This window comes from Hemiscyllium ocellatum, chromosome 25 (genome assembly GCF_020745735.1).
Source record: "Hemiscyllium ocellatum isolate sHemOce1 chromosome 25, sHemOce1.pat.X.cur, whole genome shotgun sequence".
NCBI lineage: Eukaryota > Metazoa > Chordata > Chondrichthyes > Orectolobiformes > Hemiscylliidae > Hemiscyllium > Hemiscyllium ocellatum.
The window spans coordinates 53,917,632-53,942,575 of record NC_083425.1 but is presented as its reverse complement, the minus strand read 5'-3'; the positions used below and the strand labels follow the sequence as shown (position 1 = coordinate 53,942,575).

The following is a 24,944-nucleotide window of genomic DNA, read 5'->3' as shown; positions in this document are numbered from 1 at the left end:
ATTGCCCATAGTGTTCAGGGATGTGTAGGTTAGGTGCATTAGTCAGGGGCAAATGTAGAGTAATGGAGAATGGGTTTGGGTGGAATACTCTTCGGAGGATCAGTGTGGACTTGTTGGGTCAGAGAGCCTGTTTCCACACTGTAAGGATTCTAAGATTACATTCTAAGACACTTGACTCCATTGGAAATGAAAAATCTGTTTAACTCAGTCTTGGATATATTCAATATTCCAGCCTCCAATGTCCTTGGGAAAAGATTACTGAACCTTTGGGAAAGAATTTTCTCCTTGTCTCAATGAGAAATGTGAGAATTTCTCACAGAAATAATAAACTAAAAGAGGATTTATTACCCTACTCCAGCACCAGCAGTGATTCATCGAATTCCTACAGTGTGGAAGCAGGCCATTTGGCCCATCGAATCCTAACTCTAAAGAGCATCCCATTCAGACTCACTCCCATCAGTGATCATGGAGCCAAGAAGAAAATCAGGAGATCTGGGATTGTAGCAAAATTTAAACACAATGTGAAAGTGCCAGAAAGGGGTTCATGCTGAGTGTGCATGTATGAGTATGCCAAAAAGTGCTGTTGTGATTTGCACCATATCAGAGTAGGACAAGAACAGAAAGTGCTGGAGAAATTCAGCAGTCTGAGTGTATATTGCCCCTTTAAGAGTTCCTGTGGTCCCCATGTTGCTTGTGTTTACATTGCCCCTTTAAGCACTGACCTTGGCGAAAGCAGGAACGGGGACGAAGGGGCGGGGCCGGGCCGCGGTGCATTGTGGGCCCCGTGCCGGGCCGCGGTGCATTGTGGGCCCAGGCGGCTCGGGACCTCCGCCATGAACCCGGAGCTGCGTAAGGAGCGGGAATCGGCGAGTTTCCTCACAGAGGGCCTGACACACATTCTCGATGGAGGCGCCGAGAAAACCCGACGCCGGAGGGAGATCGGTGAGACCCTCCCCGGAACACGGGGTCCATCTGGGATCGGGGCCGGGGTGTGGGGGGAAAGGAGAGGGAGGCATTGGGGCGGGAGATGCAATGGTGAGGAATGTTGGGGGAGGTGGAGGAGCGGGCTGGAGTTCAAGCAAAGTGTGGAGGGAAGTCATAGAGATGTACAGCATGGAAACACCCTTCGGTCCAACCTGTCCATGCTGACCAGATATCCCAACCCAACCTAGTCCCACCTCCCAGCACCTGACCCATATCCCTCCAACCCTTCCTATTCATATACCCATCCAGATGCCTCTTAAATTGTACCAGCCTCCACCACTTCCTCTGGCAGCTCATTCCATACACGTACCACCGTCTGGGTGAAAAAGTTGCCCCTTAGGTCTCTTTTATATCTTTCCCCTCTCACCCTAAACCTATGCCCTCTAGTTCTGGACTCCCCGACCCCAGGGAAAAGACTTTGCCTATTTACCCTATCCATGCCCCTCATAATTTTTGTAAACCTCCATAAGGTCACCCCTCGGCCTCCGACCCTCCAGGGAAAACAACCCCAGCCTCTCCCTGTAGTTCAAGCCCTCCAACCCTGGCAACATCCTTGTAAATCTTTTTTAGATTAAATTAGATTACTTACAGTGTGGAAACAGGCCCTTCGGCCCAATAAGTCGCACTGATCCATCGAAGCGCAACCCACCCAGACCCATTCTCCTACACTTAACCCCTGCCCCTAACACTACGGGCAATTTAGCATTGCCAATTCACCTAACCTGCACATTTTTGGACTGTGGGAGGAAACTGGAGCACCAGGAGGAAACCCACGCAGACACGGGGAGAATGCGCAAACTCCACAGTCAGTCGCCTGAGTCGGGAATTGAACCCGAGTCTCTGGCACTGTGAGGCAGCAGTGCTAGCCACCGTGACACCCTTTCAAGTTTAACAACATCTTTCCAATAAGAAGGAGACCAGAATTCCATGCAATATTCCAACAGTGGCCTAACCAATGTCCTGTACAACCGCAACATGATCTCCCAACTCCTGTACTCAGTACTCTGATCTTTGTTCAGCGACACTCCCTAGGACGTTACCATTAAGTGTATAAGTCCTGCTAAGATTTGCTTTTCCAAAATGCAGCACCTCACATTTATCTGAATTATACTCCATCTACCACTTCTTGGCCCATTGGCACATCCGATCAAAATCCTGTTGTAATCTGGGGTAACCCTTTTTGCTGTCCACTACACCTCAATTTTGATGTCATCTGCAAACTTACTAACTGTATCTCTTACCCTCACGGTCCAGCATTTGGATGCAAGCATATGTTTGAGTGTGTGAGGGTGGCGGCAGGACACTAAGGAAGATTGTGTTGTATTGGAGGAGCTCTGAGGCTGACTGGAAACTGTAGCCTTTCGACAGCTTTGTGAGCTGTTGGCATTATTGTAACAAGTCAGTCATGTGGAGTAATGAATGCTTTTCTTTTCAAATGATAATATAGCGCTGTTTGTACACCTGTTGTCTCATACGCATTCCACAAAGATCAAATATCCAAAGAACTGTAGATGCTGGGAAATCAGAAACAAAAATCAAAATTGTTAGTAAAACTCCAGCAATTTCTGTTTTTGTTCCACAAAGACCGAGGTCAGTTATAACACCTCTCCACACCGTCACTACCTTTGACAAACTCGCTACATATATTTAAAAAACATAAAACTGCTGGAGAAGCTGAGCAGGTCTACCTTATCTGTGGCGAGGAAGCAGAGTTAAGCTCTTGAGTCCAGTTCAAGACGGATAGAAGAGGTGGAGAGAAAAGGAGTGAGTGGGTAAGTGGAGAGGGAGCCCAGAGAGAGTGACAGAGAAGAAAGGTGGTCAGACAAAGGAATTGCGGATGGTAAGCCAGAGAAGAGGATAAGCTAGTTAGGTGATCGTGGGTTGGTGTTACTGAAAGGAGCTGGGATGGGTGGAAATAGGTATGGAAAAAGATGTTCACCCTCTAAAGTTGTTTACAATATCCCCATGTGGAAGGTGAAATGTTCTTCCAGTTTACACCACAGTCTTGCTAAAACACTGCAATAAGCCTGAGACAGAAATGTTTGACTAGGGAACGGTGGCATGTTGAAGTGGCAGGCATTTGTAAATTTAGGTCTGTATTTATGGCTTGAACGTAGACAGGATGACTGCTTTGCAGAACACCTGTGTTCGTCTCCACATTGTAGAGGAGACCACAGTGTGAGCAGTGAGGACAACAGACTAGATATGCAATGCAGGTAAAACACTCTGGAACCTTGGATAGTGAGGAGGGAGGAAGTAAAAGGGTAAATTGTATGAGAAGGTGCCGCGGAGTTCTCCTGAGTAAACAAGCTTGTCTCAGAGGGAATGCTGACAAGGAAAGGGAGGGGATGATGTCTGGTGGCATGCCGCAGTAAGTGGCGGAAATGACAGTTTATGATCTTTTTGAATGTGGATGTTGGTGATGCAGAAAGTGAGAACTAGGGAACCCTGTTGTTTTGGGAGGGAAGATAAGGGGCCGGGGGTAGAAGTGTAGGAAGCATGGCAGAGCCCTTAGTATCTGACAACCATGATGGTGGGAGATCTACAGTTGAGGGAAAAGTTTGGCGTTTTCAGAGGCTTCCTTTTGGAAGGTGGCATCATCAGAACTAATGAGATGGAAAAATGGGGAGATTTGTAAGAAGACCCTATAGGAAGCAGAGTGTGAGGATGTCTAGTCCAGGTAACTGTGGGAGTCAGTGGGTATGCAGTGGACATCAGTAGCAAAACTATTCCCAGACATGGAAACAGATGTTGAGGAAGAATCAGAGATGGACTAGGTGAACGTGAGAGCAAGGTCCAAATTGGAAGTAAAATTGATAAAATATTTTCCAATTCCAGACAGTGCAAAGAGAGTAGCCCCAACGATGTCATCGATCCCACTGTCTCCCATAGTTATCTGGACTATACATCCTCACTCCACTTCCTGTATTGTAAAAAGCTGCAGAACCTCTACTCCCTGCCTGTGACTCTTCTGTGTTTTCTCTTGGCTTATTGACTGTTTATGTTTTGATCAAGAACAGTGTTTTCCCTCCCACACTATGCATTGTTATTGAGAGAAACTCCTACACGTTTGTCTGGAAAGTTTCAAATTATGTTTATGTATAAAGAATACTTTGAGAAGAGTGGTTGGCAATACTTGAAGGTGCGAGTCCAGCATGTCTATTGGAGGCATGTGAGACTCGATAACATGAAATCTTATGTTGCCTGGCCCACTGTTAACTGGAGTTCTCTAGTAACTAGCTTTTCTGCCAGCTTGTGACTTCTAGTTTTTAAAATGTTCAGATGATGTGTTTTTAAGAAAATACAGCCCGTTGTAACAATTATAGAATTATTGGTATAACCAAAACTGACCCAGCTACTGCTTGGAGCAACAATGAAACTGATAATTCATTTTTGTTTTAAAGCTGGCTTGGTGGTTGTGGTGTGAATTATGCTTTATAGTTATGGTTCAAAAACTCATTGCTGGAGAATCTCAAGTCTGGCAGCATCTGTAAAAGCAGAGTTAATGTTTCAGGTTCAGTAATCCTTCGTTAAGACTGTTCAGTTGTGAATGTTTTAGTGGTACCCTGTTAATCGTCCAGTTGCTTCCTCTCGAAGACCGGCATCATGATCCATGTTTGGAATAATGTAACTTTGAGTTAGTCAAGATCTTTGATTAACCAGCGCCAAGCATTCCAGATAGCAGATATTAGTTTTGTTGGTTATAACTGTTGAGGTACACTTATACAGAATCTTTCTTAGACCACGCAGTCCAATTTAAGTCATGGTGTCTATATTACAGAAAGGACTTAAACTTCCCTGGTGAAAGTGTAAGGTTGATGCTGGAGTTGAGATGTTATTATCTGGGAAGACTGAACAAGTTTGTTTGTTGTAATGAGAGGGCTAAGAGGTGGACTCATAGCTCCAACTTTGTCATGTCCTCTTAGTCTAGATTCTCCCCCACAGAACTAATTTCTCTATATCTACCCTGGTGATTCCTTTTCGCTCAGTAACTCTGAGGTCAATTTTCAGTCTCCTACACTCTGGTTTATGCAACATTTTGTATTTTACCGAAAACTGATCAAATTCTTTGAATATGCTACACAGCATATGTAGGTCAAGCTAGTTAAAAGCTTCTTGATGTATGCAGATTGTTCTCAAGATGTTTGCTTGAATGCCTCAATGTGAGCACTTACTCTGATTATGCCATTGTAACTTGAGCTCTACAATTGGTTTAAAAAAAAAACTGGGGCAGAAGTCACGTTAAATACGTGACGGATCCTGCCTCTCAGTTAAATTACACAGAGTGAAATCATAGACAAGGAACCTGTATGTAAGTTACAAAGGTTACGGACAATGTACCTCACTGTACAGGATGATAAAATTATACTGTTGGCTTCTGAATAAAGGGAAGTCAAACTTAGCAATATCTCAGACAGATGGCATAAGTGTAAGGTGAGGAGTAAGTGGTTTAGAGGAGATCTGAGAATTTTTTTAACCCAGAGGGTGGTAGAAATATGGAAGGTGCTGCCATAGAGGGTAGTAGAGGCAGGTACTCTTAGAATATTTAGATCTGGATGATCGCTTAAAATGCCAAAGCACAATAGGCTATGGATCCAGCCCAGGTAAATGGGATTAGTGTATGATGTGGAGGAACTGGTGTTGGACTGGGGTATACAGAGTTAGAAATCACTCAACACTAGGTTATAGTCCAACAGGCTTATTTGGAAGCACTAGCTTCTGGAGCGTTGCTCCTCTATCAAGTGGTTGTGGAGAATAAGACCATAAGACACAGAATTTATAGCCAAAGATTACAGTGTCATGCAACTGAATTGATATACTGAACAAACCTGGATTGTTGTTAAGTCTTTTATCTTCTAAAATGGGTTGCAGGTTTTGGTTAATTAATATGTAAGTTCCACAACTACTTTTGAGTCACCTTCTCACCATAACTTAAGGTTTTAGTAATGGTTAGTACTGCTGCCTCACAGCGCCAGGGACCCGGGTTCGATTCCCGCCTTGGGCAACTGTCTGTGTGGAGTTTGCATGTTCTTTCTGTGTCTGCATGGATTTCCTCCCACAGTCCACAGATGCGAAGGTTGGCTGGATTGGCTGTGCTAAATTGTCCATAGTGTTAGGTGCAGTAGTCAGAAGTAAATGTAAGGGAATGGGTCTGGGTGGGTTACTCTTTGGAAGGTCGGTGTGGACTTGTTGGGCTGAAGGGCCTTTTTCCATACTGTAGGGAATCTAATCTTAAAAGGTAATATCTCAGCTCGGACAATGCATTAATTGTGTGAAGTTCGACTCTGGCTGTATCCCAATCTTGAATCAGACTGGTTCTATTTCCAAAGAACCAGTCTATTTCTGCCTGCAGATTGTGCATTTTCTGAGCAAAATAGAATCATCTGCAACTACAAATTCACCACATAGACGTGTGTTTGAGTGAGTGTGTGTTGATGTGTGTGAAAGCTTGGTAAAGTGGGTGTGAATGAGTATAAGCCTGTGAGAGGGTGTGCGTGGATGTGTGTGGTGGGGTTTATGTGTGTGTTTATGAGAGGGGGTCTGCGTGAGTGTACGAGTGTGTGTGTGTGTATAGTGAGGTGGATCACCTGTAGCGTGACATGAACCCATGGTCCTGGTTGAGGACATCCCCATGGGTATGGAACTTGGCTATCAGCCTCTACTCGGCCATTTTGCATTGTTGCCTGTCCTGAAGTCCGCCTTGGAGGATGGTCACCCGAAGATCTGAGGCCGAATGTCCCTGACTGCTGAAGTGTTTCCCGACTGGGAGGGAACACCCTTGCCTGGTGATTGTTGCACGGTGTCCATTCGTCCATTTTCATAGCATCTGCTTGGTCTCGCCAATGTACCATGCCTTGGGGCATCTTTGCCTCTAGCATATAAGATAGACTGTGTTGGCTGAGTCATGTGAGTACCTGCTGAGTACACGGTGGGGTGATATCCTTACAGGTAGTGGCGGTATCTGTGTCAACACTGACACGTCTTGCAGTGGTTGACATGGAAGCGTTGTGCGGTGTTGTGGTTGATGTTGTCCTGAAGGCTGGGCAGCACACCAGACAGGGGTGTTCCCTCCCAGTTGAGGGAAAACTTCAGCGGTCAGGGACATTTCTCCTGGGATCTTCGGGTGACTATCCTCCAAGGCTGACTTCAGGATTTACATTTTAATGAACTGAAACCTGCAACTCCATTCTAAAAGATGAAAGACTTAACAACAATCCAGGTTTGTTCAATATATAATTTTGGTTGCATGACTGTATCTTTTTGCTATAAATTGTCTTATGATCCTGTTCTGCAACGACCTGATAAAGGAGCAGTGCTCTGAAAGCTATTGCTTCTGAATAAACCTGTTGGACTATAATCTGAATTTGTGTAGTTTGTTGGTTGGCATAGACACAGTGGGCTGAAGGGCCTGTTTCCGTGTTGTATGACTCTGACATGTTCGTTGAGATTCAAGTATGTATTGAGCATTTTTGCTTTGATATTGTGTTCCCAGAATTACCATTTACCTGTATATCCTAAAACCCTTCTGTATGCAAAAGCAGCTGAAAGTAGATGAAAAATACTTTACCTAGCACCTTTCACAGACTTAGGATATCTCAAAATGGTTTACAGCCAATGAAATATTTTTGAAGCAAATCTTTGTTGCAACATAGAAACCACAGCAAGTTTGCACGCAGGAAGCTTCCTGATCTTTTGGCTTCTGCTATTTTAGTTCAAGGTAACCATAATGCTGCTTTGTCACCTTTTTTTTTGTTTCCTTCTGTCAGTCACCCATTCCTCCTGTCCTGCTGTGTGTAAGTATCTGGCTACTGCATCCTGTTGTCTAGTCTTAGTCCTTCTTCCTCCTCCTAGCAGTCCCATCTCTGTCTTTTGTTTTGTCCATTTCCTCCATGTCCTTGTAGTAGACGACAATGTTGTTTCGCTCTCTTGGATTGGCTCTGATTTGGTCTTTCCTAGTTTCACCATTCATCTATCTCAACATCCTCTCCTCCATAGTGTCCAGTTGTTCCCTTTACCCAATGTTCTCCTCCATGTTTCCATATCGAATAACAAAGCCAGTATCAAAATTGTCTTGAAGATTCGCCCTTCCAGTTTTAAAGATACTTTGTGGTGATGTAGCATTCTCCTGCACCTGTTCCAATTTCTCTAACCACAGCTAAAATGTAGTCTAGTTTCTATTATCATACATCTTATTGTTGTCACTGACCTTCCAGGTACTTGTAACTACTCACTTCATACAGAAATGTCCCAAATATTGGTCAAATGCTTTATTCCAGATAACCAGGCAGCAAAGGATAGAACTGGAGCCTAATTGTTACATACTTGTTTGGTGACAACGTGACACACGTTACAAGCAAGCACCTCCAAACCCAACATTACTTATGTGTCTTTTGGAGAACCCTGTAACAGCCTTACCCTACAACAAAAAAAAGCAAACTTTTAAAAGTAACTTAGTAATTCAAATTAAAATGGCATTTCTGTGGTGGGTGATGCATTCCAGTCCTCCCGGTGTCCACTGTTGAGCGAAGTCCTCAGATTATTGGTGAACACCATTTACTCTCTTCTGCAGTGACCCGCAGCTACAGAAACAACTGCAGAAGAGGGACAGCGTGTCAGGTTGAAGGACTGTCAACTGCCAAGCAATCTTTTACAGGCCCAAAGGCAAAGTCAAGAAGAGCTCACTTCATCTGTCTGGCCTCCTTTTGGTGCTGGTTGGCTAAAGATTGGGAGTGAGGTGCAACTAGAAATTGCGCAGCAGAGCCTCCGATACTGAAGGAGGAATGTCAACCTCTCCAAGCTGAAGGATGTAGGTTACCATGAGGTCCCAGAATTGGCTTAGCCATCCATTGGCAGAGTTTGCTGCATGCAACTCCCCTTTTGCCAATCCAGCCCATACAGTGAATTCCTTTGCACAATGTGGAATGGCTTGGGTGTGGAGCCAAGACCAATAATGGTCAGCTTGGAGGGCTGCACACACTTTACTGCATCACTCCCATCAACGTAGTCTTCTGGTCCTGTCTTGCATTTACTGTCTCCATAAATATTTCTGTGCTGGTCACTGCCAGAACTCCATGTGGGAGCAGCTTCCACATTCTGTTCACTCTCTGGGTAGAGGTTTCTTGTGCACTCTTTATTTGATTTATTTGTGGCCTTAGTTATGGACATGCTCACAAGTGGAAGTCTTTGCACCCAACAAACCCTTGTATAATTTTGTAAGTGTCCAACAATTCATTCCTAAGTCATTCTTCTAGAATGAAGAGACCGCAGTTATAAGGATGTTACCACCACTGGGGGGTCTGAGTTATAAGGAGAGGCTGGGACTTGATTCACTGGAGTGTGGGAAGTTAAGGGGTGATCTTATAGAGGTTTATAAAATCGTGTGGGGTTATAAATAAGGTGAATAGCAAAGGTCTTTTCTCTAGAGTAGGGGAGTCCAAAATTAGAAGGCATAATTTTAAAGTAAGAGGAGAAAGATTTAGAAGGGAGCTGAGGGGCAACGTTGTCTCTCACATGGTGGTTCATATGTGGAATGAACTGTTTCCATACTGTATGAGTGCCTCTGTTGCTGTCCCTTCATCCCAAGCACCCAGTATTTTGTCTTCTATATTGTCCCACATTGCAGTTACTATTAGGGGCCTGTCGACAATCCCCATCGGTGACGACTTTGCTCTACTATCTCTCATCTCCATCCAAATTTGTTTTTCACCCTGATTTCCTGAATCAAGATCATCTCTAATGTCATCCTTGATTACCAGTGTTACACCTCCACCTTTACCTACTTTCCTATTCTTCTGAACGTCATACACCTCTCATGATTTAAGACTCCATCTTAGCATCCTGCACCCATGTCATCTCTGGCACCTAATGATTGCTTCAGATTGGGAACTCTGAGAGAAGAGACAAGAAACCCCAAAGACAATAAGACTAGGCGTGAGGGTGCTGCAGGTAGTGGAATGGCAGCTGCGAAGGGCAGGCATGTCAGCCATGATAAAGCTCAGCTTTGTTCGCTTGAGTTCAGTCATAACAACTAATGACTGAAGCTGTGATCCCAATTACTGCCCGAGTTCTAATGGCAGACCAGGCAGTGAGTTGGTGATGCTCCAGTCAGTGAACAGGCAGACAATAAGTGAAAACTTTTACCCCTTCATGGAGGGATCTGTGTCGAGGGGCAGAAGGTTTGGAGGAGATATGTGGAAAATGTTTTTACCCGGAGGCTGGTGGAAATGTGGAACTCATTGCCTGTAAGGATGGGAGAGGCAGAAACCCTCAACATTGAAGTTATATATAGATGTAAACTTGTGATGCCATGGGCCAAGTGCTGGAAAGTGGGGTTAGAATTCTTAGGTAGTTGTTTTTGACTTGCATTGCAATGTGCCAAAGGTCCTTTTTCTGTGCTGTAGATCTTTATGACTTGATGATTTTGAGACACTCAATAACTGTGTACTGAGTAAGCAGGTAGTGAAGTGTTACACCTGAAAAGGTATTGGTGTCACTAAAAGGAGCTGCTGATCTTGACCTTACACTGACCCACTCTTGCCTGAGTATTGTGTTTAAATATTCAACAGGCATGTTGCTGCACCTGTAGGATTACCTCGCAACTAAAAATAGTTTCCCATCACCAATCACCTGAATGTTCATTACATTAGGCAGCCTTGTCAAAAAGAAAATCTTTCAAACCCCTTTTTAACAGAGCTGTGATGAAAAATGTGGAAGGAATTTGCAGAATTTTGAAAGGATTGAGGGCGTCTTTAATCTTTTTATAAAGACATTCTTAAACAACCTAAGAACTGCAGTGTAAATCAATGTTCTAACATGAAAATAATTTCTCTGCAGTTCCACACGAAATGAGCCTCAGTTTGCTTTTCTAAAGAGAAATTGTACATTGCTATTCTAAATGATTTGAATATCTCCACCTTTTGCACTACAACTCTGTTTAATCTCTTATTTTAAGACTGCATTTGAGTTGGGCATTCAGGGTTCTAATCAACCTGCTCAATGTTATTACTGGAGCAGCTGGGACTCAGAGATAGGGTCGCTACTACTGTGTCACAAGAGCCTAATTGCGGTTAGCATGTAGACTGAGTCCAGATTGGGCTTCGCTCAAGAATATAAAATGACCGAATTCCGCTCGTTGTAGTGATTGGAAGTCCCTACAGTGAACCATCATAGCCTATGCTTGGCAAAATCTGTAATGGACGGAGGTTGATTGGATGTAATGTTGGAGGCTGATTTCTCTAAGCTCTCTTCCTTTTACATTTTAGAAGCTCTCGTGCTCAATGATCCTGAGCTGCAACACGAAGACCTGAACTTTCTGTCTCGCAGTGAAAGATACGATGTGGCGGTAAAGAAGAGTGCTCTGATGGTGAGGAAGATCAGGGAGCATGCCATCTCGAATCCAGAGGAAATCATATGGTTTAAGAGGTGTGTGCGCTTGTTAGTCATGTGGGAAGCTGATGGGGTAATGATAATGTGACTGGACTAGAAATCCAGCAGTTAAAGCCTCTGGGATTATGGGTTCAAATTCCACCACAGCGACAGTAGATTTCATTAATAAATTTGGAATTGAAAGCTAATGTAAGTAATGGAGATAGTTAAAACCTTTTTTTTAGTTCATTCACAGGAAGAGGGCGTCACTGGCTAGGTCAGCGTTTATTGCCCAGTGAGCAGTTAACAGTCAACCACATTGCTGTGGATTTGGAGTCACCTGGGCCAGACCTGGTAAAGATAGCAGTTTCCTTTCCTAAAGGACATTAGTGAGCCACATGGGTTTTTTTTAACCTGACAATTGTTTTGTGGTCATAAATAGACTCTTAATTCCAGATTTTTATTGAATTCAAATTCCAGCAACTGCTATGCTGGGGTTTCAACCAAGGTTCCCATTTCCTGGGTCTCTGGATTAACAATCCAGTGACAACACTGCTGGACCATTACCTCCCCTTATTGTCGATTATTGTAAAAACCCATCTGGTTTACTGATGTCCTTAGGGAGGGAAATCTGCTGTCCTTACCTGGTCAGGTCTACATGTAACTCCAGACCCAAATCAATATGATTAACTCTTTGAAATGGCCAAGGAAGCCACTCCAATCAAAGTGTGTAGAGATGGGTGACAGTTGTTGGCCCTATCAATGATACCCACATCCTATGAACGAGTAAAGAGAGAAAACAATTTGTTAGTGTGACTTGCTATCTTTCCTGAATTTGATGATACAATAGAAATCAAATTGATGTTGGGGAATTTGTGAGAATCCTTGCCTTGTATTTTCTTAAGTATAGATGATCAAAGGGTGATTTGATTGTGGTGTTTAAGAATGCTTGTTATTAAGAATGAGAGGATATCATCTTGGAATGGGCCTTGGCTAGTTAAGAGCAGAATAGCAGAGCTCCTTGTTTTGTACAGTGTGTGTACAGGGAATCTGGAAATCTTAAAACCTGTAGGTGGTGGGTAATTGGAGATTTTAAAACTGGATTCAATAGATTTTAGTTTGGTAAAGGTGCCTGTGGACTAAAAATGGGTAAACGGCATTGAGGTACCAATTAGCCATTCAAAATAGAAGCTGGAGAAAGCTGTGCACAATGGCCCTCTCCACCATTTAGTGTGATTTGGATAAATCTATAGTCTTAACTGCCCTGCCTTATTCCCACATCCCTAAATCAAAAAATGTATTAGTCCTAGATTTGTACATATCAGACAATATTTGGTCATTGCAGGTAGAAGTTTCAGAATCCTAAAAAGGTTTCCCCTCTATTTCGACAGTTTTCTCTTTACTTACTGATCTAATTGAATGGCTGAAGAGGCTGAATGGCTAATTGCTGTTCTCCAAGGTCTCAGTTCATATGCTCTCCAGGATCTGCCTACGTGTTATAATGAATGATCCTTCACAACTTACAATATTAAGCCGGTGTCTACTTTACCAAGGAACCAGCACTGTCAATTTGGATGTGCAGTTATTTGCTAAGAGTCCCTGCCACTTGAGAAAGAGTTAGTGACAAAATAAGCAACTTTAATAGCTGAGTTGACACTCCAGTGTATTGTACCATAGACGATTACTGTCATATAATAGTTAAAGAAACTGAGGATGCTGGAGAAAGTCATTAAGTCTGGCAGCATATTGCAAGAGATTGTTTTGAATTCAATAATTCTTCATAACTGTTGTTTGAGCAGTTGCAAAGCAGTTAACTATTGTTTCAGTTAATGATTAGGTAAGTTCTCAGTAACCCCGAGTTCTGTAACGTGTCAAATTTTACTAGTTTCTGCTTAGTCATGGAGATTGGCTGCAGTCCATGTGTGTTATGTAAAACCTTTGATCGGTAAGTGAAATGGAGATGTTTGAGGACTAAACCACTCCTATCATAGAAGCTCTACTGTGCAGATAGAGGCCATTTGGCCCATCAACTCTGCACTAACCCTGGGAAGAGCAGCCTACGCAGACACACCTCCCCACCCTATTGCTGGAACCCTGCATTTCCCATGACTAATCCACCTACCCTGCAAATCCCTGGAAAGTCTGGGCAATTTAGCATAGCCAATCCGGCTAACCTGCACATCTTTGGACTGAGAGAGGAAACTGGAGCTCCCAGCAGAAACTCACGGAAACACTGAGACTCCCACAGTTAGTCACCCAGGTCCCTGGCTCTGTAACTCAACAGTGCCAATCATCGTGCTGGCTATGTCCTCGGGTAAACCAGTTTGATTAAAGTAACTGTTCTGTTTGGAATTAAAGTGAGCATTGTGAATAATTGTATAAAATCTAGAGTCAAACCATTCATTAAACTCATTTCCAGCTAAGATAGGAGTCCATCTCCTTCAACAGTTGCAGATGGCTATGTCACTCATGGGTCCTGTATGTTTGGGAGCACACACTTTCTTCGGTGATCACCTTGAATCAAAGGTGCTGCTGTTAAGTATTGCTATGATCTTCTAATTACAATTCTGGCGTTGCTAATATTATCGAAGCTTGATTGGAAAGTGGCACAAATCTTTGTTCTGCTTTCAGCCAGTTAATTACCCTGTGAGAAAGTAAACAATGCAAGATCTCAGTAAGTGATTTGAAAGCAATGATTCAGTGTTTTATCCACCAGTTTGGGAGACCCACTACACCTGTGCTCTCACAGGCACACATTGACTTAATGAGTCATTTAAACCTTGTGTTCAGATCTCTTAATGCCTCACCTAAATCTAATTCTGCAAATTTCTTGAACCGTGAACTTTCCAAGATCTATGTTTTCCTTCAGCCATGGCCTCATGTTTTTTTAAGTTTCCTCAACATTCTCTACTCTTCTACTCAGAAACAGGTGCTGGAATGTTCTTCAGTGTGTATTCCAGAATCTGCTCCATTTTCTTTCCAAGGTGATGAAAGGCTTGCCTGCTGGTTAATCTCCCAAAAGTGATATCATGTGTGACTTAAATGGCAAACTTCACAAAGCTGATTTTGTTTCCTATTTTGAGCTTTTGCATTAAAAAAATGGTAATTTAAGTGCCATACAGTTTAGTTTTATTCACATGGGTCTTAGGTTGTCTCAATATATGTTCAAGTGACTGTGGCATCCATTTTAGATTAATTTTACCTCCTTTAGATCAATTAAGGTCTTTTGTATAATGATTGGATGATGAAAGTCAAAATTGCCTAGTCTCTAAGTATTATTATTAGAAATAGCTTTCCCTCAGCAGCATTCAGTTAATATTCTTGACTGTATCCAAATCTCAATCGTAGAAGTTCAAAGCTTAATATTGAAGAATGCAGAACTGACCAATGAAAATGCAAGATGGTATTAGCACAGATTCAGGCCCAAGCTTTGACTTTTAATGACAGATGAGATTGTTTTCATGACCAGGCATATTAAGCAGTTTTGTTGCTGCACTGATTATGATTTTGTTAATTTGTTTTCATCACCTTTGTCTTAGCTTAGCCATCTTGAAATCTTCACTGCCATTTTCATCTCCTCCACCTTAGGCAGGCTATGGTGATCAGAACGCCTGAAACTACTGCAAGTAGGTAGAACCTCAGCCAAGTGGCCCAATATAACAAGTAAATCATTTTACATCAGTTTTTAAAACCTGACTAAGTAAAACCTACGCTAAAATCCTCAACTGTACAGGTTTCATTCTAGTGTAGTTGGCCCCAAGGCTGTTGAAAGCAGAGAGTAAGGCTAAAAGGGTCTTTCTCAGGATGGCAACTGGTGACAAATGGTGTCCTGCAAGGGTCAGTGTTGGGACCACAACTTCTCACTTTATGCATTAATGATCTAGATGAGGGAACTGAGGGCATTCTGGCTAATAAATGCGTGGTGCTGCATTTTAGGAAAGCAAACCTTAGCAGGACTTATACACTTAATGGTAAGGTCCTGGGGAGTGTTGCTGAACAAAAAGACCTTGGAGTGCAGGTTCATAGCTCCTTGTAAGTGGAGTTGCAGGTAGATAGGATAGTGAAGAAGGCGTTTGGTATGCTTTCCTTTGTTGGTCAGAGTATTGAGTGCAGGAGATGGGAGGTCATGTTGTGGCTGTACAGGACATTGGTTAGGCCACTCTTGGAATATTGCGTGCAGTTCTGGTCTCCTTCCTATCGGAAAGATGTTGTGAAACTTGAAAGGGTTCAGAAAAGATTTACAAGGATGTTGCCAGGGTTGGAGGATCTGAGCTACAGGGAGAGGCTCAACAGGCTGTGGCTGTTTTCCCTGGAGGGTCGGAGGATGAGGGGTGACCTTATGGAGGTATATAAAATCATGAGGGGCATGGATAGGATAAATAGACAAAGTCTTTTCCCTAGGGTCGGGGAGTCCAGAAGGCATAGGTTTAGGGTGAGAGGGGAAAGATATAAAAGAGACCTAAGGGGAATCATTTTCACACAGAGGGTGGTACGTGTATGGAATGAGCTGCCAGAGGAATTGGTGGAGGCTGGTACAATTGCAACATTTAAAAGGCATTTGGATGGGTATATGAACAGGAAGGGTTTGGAGGGATATGGGCCGTGTGCTGGCAGGTGGGACTATTTTGCATTGGGATATCTGGTCGGCATGGACGGGTTGGACTGAAGGATCTGTTTCCATGCTGTACGTCTCTATGACTATGCTCTCTCACAAGCTCTCTCCCTCACTCGCTCGCTCTCTTTGGACAACATGGAAGTGGGGCAGAGAATTTAAATGGCAGGTCACCCTGGAAGCTTGGGGTCACTGTTCTAGTTTGATTCAATGTTCAGGCCTCCTCTTGTAGCTAATACACTGTCACAAATTAAAAGGAAAACAAGTAACTCATTCTTTCATTTGGAAGGAGGGACTTTGGGCTGTTAGGAGTGGTGAGGTAAAAGTAGTCTCTGGAGTCTTTGCTGTTGGGAATGGGAGACATGTTACGGTGGTTGAAGAGTGAACCAAATTATCAAAGAATGAGTGTTCCCTTTAGAAAGCTGCAAAGGAAAGGGAAGACAAGATAGTATTAGAAGAGCATAAATCTGTGTTAGGAGGAATTTCTTACCATAGAATCTTGGGAATGTGGAACTAGCTGTTACAAATGGAACAATGATGCTTTAAAGAGAATGATGTGGAGGTGCCAGTATTGGACTGGGGTGGACAAAGTTAAAGCTACCTGACAAAGAAGCAGCTCTGAAACCTTGTACTTCCAAATAAACCTGATGGACTATAAACTGGTGTTGTGATTTTTAACTTTTAAAGAGAATGGATATTCTACAGACATTGTTCAAACACCTCCTTTCTGTCTGTAGAAATGACCCAGACCACCTAGTTGCACGCAATTTCAGTTAACTACTCTGCTAATATTTGTGTCTTGAGCTTGTTGTAGTGTTCCAATGAAGAACAACCCAAGCTTGGGGAAAAGCATCTAATCTTCTGCTTAGATGATTTACATAGAACTCTACAGCGCAGAACAGGCCTTTCGGCCCTCAATGTTGGGCTGACCTGTGAACTAAGCGAAGCCCATCCCCCATCATCATCCATGTCCTTCTCCAAGGACTCTTTAAATGCCCCCAATGTGGCTGAGTTAATTACATTGGCAGGCAGGGCATTCCATGCCCTCACAACTGAGTAAAGAACCTGCCTCTGATGCCTGTTTTAAACCTATCACCCCTCTATTTGTAGCTATACCCCTTCGTACAAGCTGACGACATCATTCGAGGAAAAAGACTTTCTCTGTCTACCCTATCTGAACCCCTTGTATGTTTCTATCAAATCCCCTCTTAGCTGCCTTCTTTCCAATGAGAATAGACCCAAGTGTCTCAGCTTTTCCTCAGAGCTTTCCTCCAGACCAGGCATCATCATGGTAAATCTCTGCAACTTTTCCAATGCTTCCAGGTCCTACCTGTAATGGGTTGACCAGAACTGCACACAATATTCCAAGTGCGGCCGCACTAACATTTTGTATAGTTGCAGCATGACATCACGGCTCCAGAACTCAATCCCTCTACCAGTAAAACCTAACACTGTATGTCGCCTTAACAGCACTATCAACCTGGGTGGCAACATTCAGAAATCTATGTACATGGACTCCAAGATCCCTCTCTGCACATCCACACCACCAAGAATCTTTCTGTTGACCCAGTATCCTGCCTTCCTGTTATTCTTCCCAAAGTGAATCACCTCACATTTAGTTGGATTGAACTCCATTTGCCACCTCTCAGCCCAATTCTGCAGTTTATCCAAGTCCCCCTGTAACCTGTAACATTCTTCCAACCTGTCGACTACTCCACTGACTTTAATGTCATCTGCAAACTCACTAACCCATCCACCTATGTCTGCGTTTAAGTCACTTATAAAAATGACAAAACAGCAGTAGTCCCAAAACAGATCCTTGTGGCACACCACTAGTTACCGGACTCCAGGCTGAATATTTTCCATCAAGCGACGCTTGTTGCCTCCTTATAGAACGGCAATTTCTAATCCAAACTGCTAAATCACCCTCAATCCCATGTCTCTGCGTTTTCTCCAACAGCCTACCATATGGAACCTTATCAAAGGCTTTACTGAATTCCATGTATACCACATCAACTGCCCTATCCTATCCACATGCTTGGTCACCTCAAAAAATTGAGTTTTATGAGACATGACCTGCCCTTGATGAAACCATGTTGACTATCTGAATTGTTGCTTGTTAGCTGATTATAAATCCTATCTCTTATAATCTTTTCCGACAACAGAAGTAAGGCTCATTGGTCTATAATTACCTGGGTCATCTCTCCTGCCCTTGAACATTTGCAATCATCCAGTACTAAACCTGTAGACAATGACAACTCAAAGATCAAGCCAAAGGCTCCAAAGCCACCACCCTAGCTTCCCAGAGAATCCTCTAATAAATCCCATCTGGCTCGGGTGACTTGCCTACTTTCACTCCTAGAATTGATAATACCTCTTCCTTACTAACCTCGATCCTTTCTAGTCAAATATATCATCCCATTCTTCTTCTACAATATTCTCTTTTTCCTGAGTGAAAACAGATGAGAAATATTCATTTAGCACCTCTCCACAGGATCCACACTTCCCACTTATGTCTTTGACTGGTCCTATTCCTCCCCGAGTCATGCTTTTATTCCTCTCATACCTATAGTAAGCTTTAGTGTTCTCCTTTATTCTACTTGCTAAAGACTGTTCGTGTCCTCTCTTTGCTGCTCTTAACTCTCTTTAAATCCTTCCTAGCTGATCTGTAACTCTCCATCGCCTCATCTGAACCATCTTGTCTCATCGTCACATAAGCTGCCTCCTTCCGCTTAACAAGAGATGCAATTTCTGTAGTAAGTCACGGTTCCCTTACCTTATCACTTCCTCCCTGCCTGACAGGGACATACCTATCAAGGACATGCTGTATCTGTTCCCTAAACCAGCTCCACATTTCGATTGTCCCCATCCCTTGCATTTTGCTGCCCTGTTCTATGCATCCTAAGTCTTGCCTAATCACATTATAATTGCCCATGCTCCATCGATAACTCTTGCCCCGTGACATGTATCTATCCCTTTCCATCATTAAACTAAATGTAGCAAAATTATGGTCACTCTGTCCAAAGTGCCCACCTACCACTAAGTCAAACACCTGGCCTGGTTCATTACCAGGCTCCAGATCCAGTGTGGCCTCCCCTCTTGTCGGCCCTTCGACATACTGTGTCAGGAAACTCACCTGCACATATTGAGCAAAAACTAATCCATCTGACATACTAGAGTTATAGCATTTCCAGTCAATGTTGGGGAAGTGAAAGTCCCCCATAATAACCACCCTGTTCCTTTCACTGCTACCCAGAATCGTTTTGCCGATCCTCTCCTCCACATCCCTAGATCTCTGCGGAGTCTTGCTAGCAACATTGATTTAAATAACTTCACAAAATAACACTTTGTCTGTTTTCTATTTTTTTTCTTGCTTACCAAGCTAATACCTTTTGCATTAGTTCCATTGCCAAACAAGGCAGGCTGTCTGCACGTTGATGCAGGCAGTCTGTGGGTTGCAAATGTGTTCTGTTCCTCAGTTGTTTAACAAGTTGATTTGTATGCTGTTGGTACACATTCCTGATGGAGGGTTTATGCCTGAATGTTGACTCTCCTGCTCCTCAGATGCTGCCTGATCTGCTGTGCTTTTACAGCGCCACACATTTTAACTCTGGTCTCCAGCATCTGCAGTCCTCACTTTCTCCTGATTTGTATGCTAGTCAGGGTACAATGCAGGAGAATAGAAAGCATGCATTGGTAGAAGCATTGTCCATATGTCAGGGTCTTTAAAATTACATCCTCTCTAGGATCCCATTTATACTTAACAGCAATAGTAAGTCGATGATCATTTATTGGGAACCCTGGATTAACCTTTTGATTCCCTTTTAGAGTTGATGTTATTTGTTTTTAATATGTTTTTAACAAGTTTATTTTCTGATCAGTTCTTTTTAAAATTCTGTTTGATTCATTAACAGATGTTAAATGGGCATCATAACTCTCTGATCTGTCTTCGTATCTGAATTTCCTGGAATCGTTCTCATAAATATTTCTGCACTCTTCAATTCTTTAAGATCCTAATATTTGCTGCCCAGAAATGTACACAGAATGGTCAGTTGAGGCTAAACTAGTGACCTATTACAAGTTTCCATCCCTTCTACAAACTTGCATCTCCTTACATTTCTACACTGTCCTCCTCATGGATTACAATGTTTCCAAGTTTTACATTATTTACAAATTTTGAAGTTGTGCACTGTACACCATGTCTAGATCATGTACATATAGAACCATATCAGGAAAAGTGAAGATTTCAAATCTGACCCTTGGGGAATGCCATTATAAACCTTCCTCCAACCTGATAAAATCTCATAAGTCATTACTGTCTAACTTTGTCACTCAGCTAGCTTTGTATCCATGTTATAATGCATCATTGTTAATTTTGTCCCAGGTGGCTCACGGTTAGCACTGCTGCCTCACAGCACCAGGAACCTGAATTTGATTTCAGCCTCTGGCAACTGTTTGGAGTTTTCACGTTTTCCACGTGCCTGCATGGGTTTTCTCTGGGTGCTCTGGTTTCCTCCTGCAGGCTAGGTGAATTGGTCATGCTAAATGGACCCACTGTCCAAAGATGTGCAAGTCAGGCGGACTGGCCATGCTCAATGGATGGCACGGTGGCACATAATTGCCCATAATGTTAGGTGCATTAGTCAGAGGGAAATGGGTCTTGGTGGGTTCTTCTTGTGTGGACTTGTTGGGCCAAAGGGCCTGTTTCCACACTGTAGGGAATCTAATCTAATCTAACCCATGTAAATATAATGAAACATTCGTGTGAATGTTACAAAACAAAGTGAGATAATAAGTCATCTGACTGAAAGTTTGGTGAAAGTGATAAGTTTTTAAGGAGTGGCTTAAAGGAGGAGAAGGTGGTGAAGATGTTTAGGGAGGAAATTCTAGAGTTTGTGATTAAATTTGGGAAGTAGAAGAGACCAGAGTTTTAGGAACACTGATTTCTTGGAGGGTCGTGGGACTCGCAGAGATTAGAGAGAGGAAAGGGAGAACCTAGGTGAAATTTGAAGCTGAGATTCTTATTTTCATATCCTATGATGTCACATGGCACTGGGTCACAACATTGCATTTGCAATCTTTGTCACAGTAAGGAAAGCAGATCCATAGGAACACCACCACCTGCAAATTCTCCAAGTCCTACACTGTCCTTAGTTGGAAATATATCACCATTTCTTCTCACGACATGGACTACAATGGTTCAAGAAGGCAGCTCACCACCAACTTTTTCCAAGGCAACCTGACATGGGCAATAAATGGTGGCCCAGTCAGCGATATCCAGATCCCATGAATAAACAATTAAAAAAAGAAAATGCCAGCATAGTCTGTATGTAAAGCCCTGTAAATAATTGCTCTTTGACCTAGAGAATAACCATTTCCATTGAATTAAACCCCTATGACCAGGAAAGCTTTGTGCTTGACTATGAATCTGAAACTGGAGGTAAATTGAAGATAGTGATTAATTTATAAATTCAGTGAGGAATTCATGAAAAACACATTTACTCAGAAATGGTTTGAATGTGGAATCCACTGTCCAATAGGAGGAGAATAGCAAAGAGGTATTTATGGGGAAACTTGATACGTAGCCAATGAAGTTTTGAAATGTTACCACGATACTTTAGGATGAAGAGTCATCCAGACTTGAAATGTTCGCTTGCTTTCTCAACGTGGATGCTGCCTGACCCGCTGTGGTCTACAGCACATTTTGTATTTAATATGGCAGAAAGGTTGTGTGAGAACTGCACAGCTTGCTAGATGGCTCCCTTGACTTGGCGCATTATTTCAGTGTTGTTAATTCATGTGGTCCTTACGTGGGCTAAGATTGGAGATGAGGGGGTAAGGTGTCAATTTTATTTTTATGGTTTGTTTTAGTGGAGTATTACCTTTCTTTGGCACCTTTTATATTACGAGTACACTCTTGCAGATGACACAACTCCTGAACTAACTGAACAATAACAGTGGGATAATTTCATTGCCACTGTGTCTATGTAATGGGGATAAAGATTTTCTTGCATGTGACTTTCTGGCTCTGATATCGTTGATATCAGTGTCATACTGTTTGTCTACTTGCTGATATTGGACTTGGATCAAAGGGCAATGCCCTGGGCTGTTGGGTCATCTGCGTCATGTATAACCTTGTGACAGAGCACATAACATTTTAACACATGCACTGCTAGAGAAGTTGGGTCTTCAGGGTTTCTCATTCATCATTTGTTAATCTGCAAACAAAATGGATACACTTAATGTGTTTTAGAGCCATTTTTAAAACAGTCTTACACCTTAACACCTCCACGTTGCATTTAAGTACAGGGGTATTCTCATGTGAAAAATGCCCATGGATATGGCTGTATTAAGACTCCAACTATATTCTTTGTGTCTTTATTTCCCAAAATACATCCAGGGAAGTTATTTGGGTTGAACTGAGAAATAAGAAAGGGATATGAGCACAATAGGGGGGCTATAATATAATCCCAATAATAGTCAGAGGGCAATTGAGAAACAAATTTGGAATATCTCAGTTATCTGTCAGAATAATAGGGTTATGGTAGGGAATTTTAACTTTCCAAACATAGACTGGGACTGCCATTAGTGCTAAGGGTTTAGATGGAGAGGAATTTGTGAGCTCAGGAAAATTTTCTGATTCAAATATGTGGATGTACCTACTAGAAAAGGTGCAAAATTTGACATACTCTTAGGGAATAAGGCAGGACAGGTGACTGAGGTGACAGTGGGGGAGCACTTTGGAGCCAGCGACCATAATTCTATTAGATTTAAAATAGTGTTAGGGAAGGACTTTTTAAAAACACTTTCTTAGCATGTGGGCATCCCTGACAAGTGCAGTGTTTATTGACCTTGCCTAATTGCTCTTGAACAGAATGGATTGCAAGGCCATTTCAGAGGGCAGACTACAATCGATTACAATCTATGGGTCTAGAATCACATGGAGGTCAGGCCAGATGGATTTTTATAACAATCTGGTAATGGTTTCCATGATAATAATCATTTAAAGTAGGTTTATAAATCCAGGTTTTTATTGAACTGAATTGAAATTCCACCAGTTGCCAATGTAGGATTTGAATCCATGTCCCCTGTCTGGTCGTCTTGATCACAAGCCTAGTTAGTATACATTTTACGTTATGCCATTGTCTCCCCTTACCTGCTGTCCTTACCTGGTCTGGCGTAGGATTCCAGATCCACAGAAGTGTGGATGTTGTCTTTCAACTATCCTCTAAAATGACGTAGCAAGCTACTTTCTTGTGGAAACTGGCATTGTTAATTCCACCTCTGAAGATGACAACATAGGCGAACAATCTGTTCCAAAACATTGTCTTTAGTGCAGCCACTGAATTTAGTGACAGTGACATACATGTGACATACAATTCTTCCGGGCACTGATTTGTCAGTCTTGGTATGTTTCACTCACTAATATTAATTCTGTAGCTCAGTTTGGAGGAATATCTGATGCAGAGCAAGCACTTTCCATTGTAGTTGAGAGCAGTGCAGACCAGCCAACCCTCATACATGAACACAAGGGAGAAAGCAGCAAGAGAAAACCATTTAGCCCATTGAATCTGTCCTGTCATTCAGTGCAACCAAGGCTGACCATGGGATTCAACCTCCCTTTTTCAACCATTCTTCATATCGAACTCTGTAGGATTAAACATGTTGAGCCTCAGATATGTTCAATGATACAGCTTTCTCAGCCTTCTGGGTTGGAGAATTCCTCAGATTCAGGACTCATGGAGTGAAGTACTTCCTCATCTCTACCCTAAATGATTTTTCTCTTCTCCTGAGACTCCTTGATTATTAGCAACAACTTCTGTGTCAAACCCTTTTGTGTTTTAATCTTGTGTGTTTTAATGAGGTCAGCTCTCATTCTTCTGATCTCCAAAATACTCAACCTCTCATTATAGGATAACCCTCTCATTACAGGAACTAATCGAGCTAACTTGTGCTTGGTGCCCCCACTGCAAGTGTATTCATCCTTAAATATTGAGACCAAATTGCACAACGTATTTCAGATATGATCTCGTGAGAGACTACCTATTCAGTTATACCTGGCAACCTTCATTTTTGCACTCCAAACCCTTTGTAATAAAGGCCAACAGATCCTATGCTGTTCAGATTGCTTGTTGCTTCTTCTTACCAGCATCCTGTGTTCCTTAGATGAGCAAATCTGATCTCTTTGAACATCAACACTTATTTCACAACTTGTATTTTAAAGGGGAAACTGGGCATAGTTTCCTGGTCTTATTCTCTGCCTGTTGTGAACATACAAATAGGAGTAAAAAATGAGGTCTGCAGATGCTGGAGATCACAGCTGCAAATGTGTTGCTGGTCAAAGCACAGCAGGCCAGGCAGCATCTCAGGAATAGAGAATTCGACGTTTCGAGCATAAGCCCTTCATCAGGAATCAGCCCTTCCTGATGAAGGGCTTATGCTCGAAACGTCGAATTCTCTATTCCTGAGATGCTGCCTGGCCTGCTGTGCTTTGACCAGCAACACATTTGCAGATACAAATAGGAGTAGGCCATTCAACCCATCGGATCTGTCCTGTGATTTACTAACATTATGTCTGATCAAACACTTTTACACACACCATCTCTTTTACATCATTGGTATTAAAGCATTAACATATTTAAAGTGTAGTTTTTAAAAGATTGAGATTTCACGGCCTTCTGAGTTGAAAACTTCTAAATATTCACCACACTTCGAGTGAAAAATATTTTCCTCATCTCGGACTGAAATGACATTCCCTTTACTTTGTAGGATGCTACTAGACTCCCCAACCAGAGAAACATCTTACTGCATCTATGCTGTCCCTTGAAAGTTTTTTGTAAATTTCAATGAGATCACTTCTCACTCTTCCAAACTTCAAAGAATTCATAGTCCAGTTTGTCCAATCTCTCTTCAAAGGGCGGTTCTGCTGTTATGGGAACAAGACTCTGAACATTTGTTGCAATCTGTCTTTTGGCAATAATAT

General features: G+C 42.5%; 1 protein-coding gene across 2 annotated transcripts in view; it reads left to right on the top strand.

Moving 5' to 3' along the window:
- Positions 1-793: 793 nt before the first annotated feature.
- acox1 (acyl-CoA oxidase 1, palmitoyl) overlaps positions 794-24,944 on the top strand; it is a 54,091-nt gene continuing 29,940 nt past the window's right edge. For both annotated transcript variants that reach the window (XM_060844361.1, XM_060844362.1), the window contains exons 1-2: positions 794-942; positions 11,247-11,406. In XM_060844361.1, the coding sequence (XP_060700344.1) occupies positions 834-942; positions 11,247-11,406 (269 nt within the window). In that variant the 5' untranslated portion in view covers positions 794-833. The remainder of the gene's footprint in view (positions 943-11,246; positions 11,407-24,944) is intronic.